Here is an 8,253-nt window from a genome sequence, read left to right on the forward strand (position 1 = left end):
CAAACTTATTAGGTCTTAACGTGTTTGCCTGCTCTGATACCAATTGAAAACATTGGGGGTACCAAACTCAACACAACTCCGAGAGTTGAAACTCAATCAGGGAAAGTGTCTAGAGTTATATCTCTACCTATCTTGAGATTAGAACGTTTACAGAATCGAATCCGTGAATCTAATCACAGAGAGAGTTCTTGGATGGCACCAAAGACCAATGTTCGACGATCAATCAAGTCGTATCCAACAAACTAGGTCGGACGTATCTACTTTGATTGATCAATGCACAACCTGTGACATTTCAATTATAAAGATAAACAATATAATGCGGAAAAAATAAAATAAAACAGACACAAGAAATTTTGTTAACGAGGAAACGCAAATGCAGAAAAACCCCGGGACCTAGTCCAGATTGAACACCAAATTGTGTTAAGCAGCTGAAGACACTAGCTTACTACCAATTAACTTCGGTCTGGAAAGTAGTTGATTCCTGACTCAGTATCCCATTGATTCAGGTATATTTGCGTTTTTTACGCCTCTTGAATCCCATCAAGACTCCGCGCAATTGATTGCCTTAGATGAAATCACACCAACTAAGAGTTGCTTAAACTCAATCTAAGACTTTAAACCAAATATTCCTCCCACAGATTAAGCATATATAATTGATTTTCTGAATTCTAAATGGATGATCAGATCAAACGTAAGATCCAGGTGATGGAAATCGATAGCAACTTGACAGAAATCTGGCTATCCTCAAAATCCGGACTTATGAAACCCGATGTGCAACCTAGATTATTATTCACCTCACAAGTATAAAACTTGTGGAATCACAAAGTTGAGACGAAGAGAACTTTGTGATTTCTATCTAACTTGTTCAAGTGATAAATCAACAATTGAACAAGATCAGGATACTCAAGTTATCAAGATAAAAGATAATTGGACCCGACTTTAAGAAAGCCAATGAAGTCTTTGATAGTCGCTAAACCCTAAAAGGTTTTCTAGAGAGGACGACTCTAGATACAACTAGGACACACCAACGAGTAGTGTCAGGATTCAAAGATTCCAGTTGCCAAGAGTTCCCCTTATATATCCTCGAAGCCTAGATTGCTTTAGGTTTAAGCTAAGATAGCTTTGGAACTAAGAAAACAATATTCACCGTTAGATGAAAGATTTGAATCTTATTTACATAAACAAGATATACACTCTGGTTAGGTAAACTGTATACGAACCATGTATAAATACTATGTTCAACATAGTTAGACCAAACTAGTCGATTTGAACTTAAAATCTTAACACTTATTTCCATGAACACAAAGACATTAATATTGAGTCACAATTATGTGATCAAATAAGTCTAGTGTTAATTAGAGAATTGATCAAATGCAAATCATCTTATAGAAATAATTTAATCGAATTTGAACAAAATCGACATATTTTGTAAATGTACAAAGTATGAATACATGAGTCGTTTGTGAATCGTCTGAGTCATAGTGCACGGACTGTTTTCAAACTTATGAGAAAAACCGAGTTCTGGAGTTGACAGACTTTTCAGTTCACATACCGGTTGCAAACTTAGGTGCAAAAATGAGTTCCAGAGTTTACAAAACTTTTCAGTTTGGAAACTGATTTGGAAACCGTAAGAATTTTACCAGTTCTGGAGTATAAAAAAACTTTTCAGTTTGCCTACCGGTTTGGGTACTAAACTGGTTCTAAAACATATAACTTTATTGGTTCGCATACCAATTTGGATACTTAAATCCGGTTTCCTTACCACAGTTCCAAAATGGTTTGTATATGAATATACGTACCTATCCGGATCACGAAACAAATAGATTCTCCCATGATGTGCATAAGAATATGCGTTATCACACAAATCTGGAAGTCGATATATAGCTACTTATCTACGTGTACTAATACATGTAATACGACTTCAGACAAATAACATTAATCTGAATATAGTAGTTTAATAATATTCCCAAATAACATCAACGACACATATCACTGTTCCAGGCTATTTCCAAATTATAAACTTGAATCAAGATTCGGTTCCAAAAAATAAATTTTTCCCCACCGAAGGTGATCAAGTATGAAAAAATATTCATTAAGCTTAGTCATTATATTTTGAAAAATTCGTAAACTAAATAACTAGTTTATGACTCGAAATTCTTTTCTATGCAAGCTAGTCTAATTAGTTATGCGACAATCGTCTGAATGATAGAAAGATGAATATAACTTGAGAAATAGGTGTTCATCCTTCACTTACCTTTTGTTGATGAAGTTATCCAAAATCTTCGGTTGATCTTCGCCTTCCAATGGTAGAACGCAAATGATGACTGGTTCGTTTCTCAACTACCTCTATCCTAAATAGAGACTTAACTAATTGAAGACTAGAAATCAGGATATGCTTTTGACAACAAGCTTGATATAGCAACACTTGTGAGTTCGATCGATCATTACTCTAACAGAAAGACATTAAAGGAATCGGTCTATAAGTGCATTAACATAAACCATCTAAATTTTTTAAACTTTTTCCCTTAGAATCGGTTTTCATGTATGTGGTTCAAATACCGATTATGAAGCTTGTCATTTGAGATTCTCAAATCAAAATCAGTTATGATTTATATCTTCATAAACCGACTCCTTGGGTTTCATATTCATGTGTGCTTTTCCATACAGAATCGGATTACAAATATTATCTTATATACCGATTGTCTAACCAGATTTTTTTTTTTGATTGAACTCTTTGTAGATGGATTTCGTCACTTGAAATTTTATAACCGAGAAATCCAAGTAAGTGATCTTAAGAGGGAGCTAGATAAAATCTTTGTCAACAAATACAATGTTGCATTTTATCGAGAGAAGGCATTAATAATTGCATACCAGCTTTCATACGAGGAACTTGGGGTGCTAGGCAGCTTTGCAGAAAGGTGGAGACACGAAATTATAGATCGGTTGGATCTCGAGGAGCAATTTATAGAAATATCGCACGTAACAAATCCTTATTAAGTCATGGTCTTTTAAGGGCAAAATGGATAAAATTTTAGTTGAGGAATATGCTGCCGATGGTGTTGCTGCCGATGGTGATGATGTCGATGGTGTTGTTGCTGACGATGATGCTGCTGACGGTGATGCTGCTGATGGTGATGCTTCTCCTGATGTTGCTGGTGCTGCCAATGCTAAATTTGTAAGTATTTACCAATATCTATCGGTTGTTTGATCTTCCACTTGAACACTTAAAAAGTAAGTTTTTGTTTTGTTTGTGTAGGAGGAAGTCGCTAATAGACACTACTTGGAGGAAAAAGGTGAACAATTCAATTTTTTTGAAAGTTACGAATTCGTGAATTCCAAAATTCCAGAGCTCAACCCCGATCATATGCCATTCATGTACCGGATGGAGATTCCTCGGATGAAGACCGATATTTTTAGAATTATTTGTGTAGATTTTTTGGGTAAATCTTTATGTAGACTCTCACGAGACTATAATACGTACAGTAGGTCGCTTAGGGGTTTAAAGGCTTGATGCACGTGCTAAGTGCATCTGTGATGCCCACGAAAATGGTTAGATTGATTTGCAATGAATGAGATGTGTTAAAAGCATGGATAAATTATTTCCTTGCATGCAACATCGGTCTATAAAATCTTGTTAAACTACTGATTCCTTTGGTCTTTATCAATGTATACGTACACCGATTATGAGTGTTCTTTTATGAATGACGAATACAAACCTAGAATCGGTCCACCTTCGGTAAGTGATTTCGAGAAAAGAAATGAAAATTTCGAGTAGTTTAATGATTGGAAGTTCAATTAACATTAATTAGTTGTACATCTAAAACCGTTAATAAACATCTAAAATTATTAATTAACATTAGTTTCTTAAGATTATTAATTAACTGGGGTAAACTAGATATTGATTAAAATAGTTGGCTACAAAGTTTTTAGATTTATTTCTTAATGACCTATTTTTTTATCATCTAACCATAGCCCTCAGATAAACAGCATACGCCCCAAAATAGCCCGGTTTTAAAATCATTGGTGATGCTGTGTTATGGTTTTGAAATTTTAAACAACGACCGAGAGGATTTTGTTTGCCTACGTGACCTTTTCCCTTTCTCTGTTGTCACTTCGGAGGGGCCGTTTCTCACCATTACTGAATCATCAAACTTTATCACCGGCGAAAAATCCGTACATGTATTTATCATATGCCGGTGAAAGAAGTGTGCACCAAATTGTGTTTGTCACCGGCCAACACCACTGGCCTCCAAAAGGAAAAAAGGACCTGAGGTTGCTTACCATCCATCAACCCGAAGAAGTAACTGGGTTTTTTCGGCCCATATAAAATGCCCAAGTAAAACGTCTTACAAATTTCAATTAATCTGAGAACGAGGTCCTCGTCGCGTATTAATATGGTAATGATATCTATCTCAGACCTCAAAACAGGAAATCCTGGTTAGGTTTTTTCTCTCAAACTAAAAAAGAAGTCGAAGCATATATGTCAAGCGTTCCAGAAGATGTCTACCTTGAGATCCTTGCAAGGCTGCCAGTGAGATCATTACTTACGTGTAAGTGTGTTTGTAGGTCTTGGTTTCGAATAATTTCTCATCGTAGTTTTGTTAAGATGCACCGTAGAATTAGTATCCAAAAAAACAACCCTAGTCTAATGGCTAGTGGTTATTTGCCGGGAAGGTGCCGTTGGGTAGGCTGTGATTCAATATATTCGTCTATCAAGGATGCTGTTAAAAACAAATCCACAATCGAAACTTTATATTGTAATGTTAAATTATTTGGTTCTTGTGATGGTCTGGTTTACCTTTGGGATGATAGTAAGAAACTCCTTTTTCTTCGGAACCCAGCCACCAAACAGCAGAAAATAATACCCAAATCATCAGAAAAGTATACGAAAGATGATATCCACATGTATGGTTTTGGTTATGATTGCAAGATTGATGAGTACAAGGTTATACATGTTGTGAAATTAGATGAAACTAATAAGGACAACAGATGTTTAATCGACGTCTATACTCTAAGAAAGAATGCCTGGAAAAGCAGTCACGCTGAGCTTGACATGCATATTATGGTCCCTTGGAATCGAGATATTGGGGTGCTTGTAAATGGAGTTTTGCACTGGTCCGGCAAAAGAGACTTCAAGGTAATCATCACTTTAGATATCAGCGAAGAGAAATTACAAGAAATGGAACCACCTAAAGGAGCTATAGAGAATGGGAATATTTTGAGGACTGTGGGGGCTTTGGAAGGGTTGCTTTGTTTACTTGTAGTAAATAAGGTTGACCTTGGAGTTTGGGGTGATGCAGGATTACGGCGTCCCAGAATCTTGGACTAAACGTTACAACATACCCCGTGAGAAAATAATGAAATATGACTAGGGCTGCAGATATCTTTCACTTAGATGTTGCAATTGTCCGTATTAGTTGTCTTACCAGCCACGGATCCTCTAAAGTTTTGATTATCTAGTCCTCATATTTTCATTGTTCTTCTTCTTCTGACCATACTGGATAAATCCTTGACGAAACAATGAAGATTACTTGTGCCCGGCATTTTATGGTTCAGTTGGGAATTGGAGCTAGCTATATTTGAAGTCTTTTACTTGGACGCATCTGCTCAGGGGTCCATCAAGTCTGGCTGCCTGGTCCATGCTCAGTTTCTGATTTGAGAAATTTCCTGTTTAGTCCAAAAAGGCAAAAACCCGACCTGGGATTACTGTGTAGTCCAGCGGGATAAACAAATTATCCGCTGGTCCAAAAATGTTTAAAAACAGCGGTAATTACCTTTATACCCATAACACGGGATTATGTCAGTTCCTTTTTCATTTTTCTTCTTCTCAATTTTCAGTTTCTTCTCTCTCAGTTCTCTCTCTTCTTTCAACAGTTGCAGAAATTCAGTTACCGAAATTTGAAATCAGTTACAGGAAAACAAAATCGATAAAGGTCATCAACAAAAATTACCGAAATTTGAAATCGAATATCTATCAACAACAGTTACAGAAAACCTAATTTTCAGACCTAATTTCATTTCATTCAATTGAAGAGAGAAAATGGTATTGAATAGAAAAATTAAGAGGACAATTACAGAAGAAATTACAGAAGAAAACCCTTCTCCAGCAAAAAGAAGAAGAAAAAACGATGATGATTCACCAACAACAAACCCCGAAGAAACCCCCCGTGATGTTACTCCTTCACCAATAACAAGAAGTAGGAGTAAAATTGTTACTCCTTAACCAACAAAGAGGAAGAAACATATCGATCAGAAAATAGGTAAGTTGTTGTCGTTTTTCTTTTTGATTTCTATGCTCAATGGAATCACTACATATTTGTATGTAGTTTCTGGTATACATGTTTTCATATGTTGTATATGTAATTTGAGACAACATATTGACATGCAGTGTGCGATTCATATGTTTTTTGTTCAACAGAATCACAACATCTCTGTGAGTCATATGTTTTACATGTTTTTCATCTGTTGTGTATGTAATTTGACACAACATATTGATATGCAGTGTGTGATTCATATGTTTTATATCTGTACTACATATCAATATGTTGTCTACAATTTGTACTTATTGATATGTAATGATAGCATCTCAAATTGATATGTGTGTGCTACATATTATTATCTGCCTATAATATGTAATGTGTACAAAACTTTTGGTTTACAAAAACAGCAAAAACCAAAAGAAAGAAAGCAGATGCTGCTCCCGAAGCAAAAAGCAAAAGAAAAACAGCAGCGACAACTACTAAAGCAAAAGGAAAAACAACGACAAAGGCTGCTACTCCTTCACCACCAGCAAAGGGGAACAAAGCACTTGTCCTGAGAGCTGCTACTCGATCTCCAAAAGGAAAGGGAAAAGCAAAAAGGGGGAAAGCAAAAGCGCTCCTGAAAGAAGGTTTGTAATGTTAAAAGTGAAGATAATTCTTAATAACGATGGGGCGCTGCCCCCTCGACCCCCGTAAATTGTGGTTCATATGTAGTTATCAGTATGTAGTTATAAAATTACCAGTATGTTGTGGTATTTGATATGTAGTTGTTTAATGTTCATGGTAGATACATTAACTACATATTTGATATGGTGTAGGGGAAGAAAACACTTGCCTTGAGAGCTGCTACTCCTTCACCAAAAGCGAAAGGGGGGAAAGCAAATGTAGAAGGTATGTTGTACAACTACATATAAGAACAAAGCGTATGAATAATATGTATCATTAATAACATATGTTTATGAGTATGTAATGATGCATTGTTGTGCTTGTTTTTGGTATTAAGTGTTTTTACATTTTTACTGTATCAAAGCAGATACATATGCCATACGTACTATTACAAATCGATATGTAGTTAAAATAATACGTAGTGGTATCTACTATTATATATCAATATGTAGAGGTAAATACTTATACTCTCATAACATATTACATATCAATATGTAGAGGTAAATACTTATACTCTCATAACATATTACATATAAATATGTAGAGGTAGATACTTATATTCTCGTATGTACTGTTAATAATATGTAGTTTCAAGACTTGGTAGATATTACAACTACATATTGATGATGTAACTACATATTTGATATACCATATTGATATGTACTGTAATAGTTTTTGGTTCTTGTTATTGTGTAGGTGCTAATAAGAGTAAGAAAGTAGCTGGAAAACCACGAAGTTTATACCGTGGCGGTTTCAGGGGCTTGTGGGGGCTTGCGAAGACTATTAGGACCACTAAGAAGGCTATTGCGAAGTCCACTGAAAACCTTGAGTTGAGTGAGTTGCAGATGAAGATAATTTCTGAAGCATCATTCGGTAACATGTTCCTAATATTCTGGTACACAAGATTTGAGTTGGAACATTGAAGATGCAATGACGAAAATGTTACGCTGTTACGTTAGGGGTCAAGATCCAAACAAGCTTAGATTTGTCTTTAAAAGGCATGGCCAACCGAATGAGCTAGTATCCACACCAGAAGAAATGGAACTTATTTATGGGATACCGAGAATTCAAAATAGGGAATATCTTGATTATAGGCTTACACAAGTCAATAAAAAAAGTGGATGGCGTGAAACAGAATTTTTCAAAAGGACTTTTCCTGCTGATATGAAAGCTGGTGATAAAGTGACTAGGCCAATGATTGTGAAGGCAATCTTGAAAATCCTTAAAATAACACCAATTAATCTGAAAACGAAGAAGTCTGATGAAGAGTCTCTGCAAAGCGTGGGTGATAAATCAAATGAAGATTCTGAAGAAGACGAGGAAGATG

At 35.7% G+C, this 8,253-nt stretch overlaps 1 protein-coding gene across 1 annotated transcript; it reads left to right on the plus strand.

Moving 5' to 3' along the window:
- The first annotated feature begins 4,648 nt into the window (after window positions 1-4,648).
- Window positions 4,649-5,329, plus strand: LOC113334062 (F-box/kelch-repeat protein At3g06240-like). Its single transcript, XM_026580407.1, has one exon. The coding sequence runs from the start codon at window positions 4,649-4,651 to the stop codon at window positions 5,327-5,329; it is 681 nt and encodes a 226-aa protein (XP_026436192.1).
- Window positions 5,330-8,253: the final 2,924 nt, after the last annotated feature.

This window comes from Papaver somniferum, unplaced genomic scaffold (assembly GCF_003573695.1).
Source record: "Papaver somniferum cultivar HN1 unplaced genomic scaffold, ASM357369v1 unplaced-scaffold_135, whole genome shotgun sequence".
Lineage (NCBI taxonomy): Eukaryota > Viridiplantae > Streptophyta > Magnoliopsida > Ranunculales > Papaveraceae > Papaver > Papaver somniferum.

What these genes read in the sequence shown, in the direction of transcription:
- LOC113334062 (XM_026580407.1), top strand. Translation starts at nt 4,649, where the DNA reads ATGGCTAGTGGTTATTTGCCGGGAAGGTGCCGTTGGGTAGGCTGTGAT.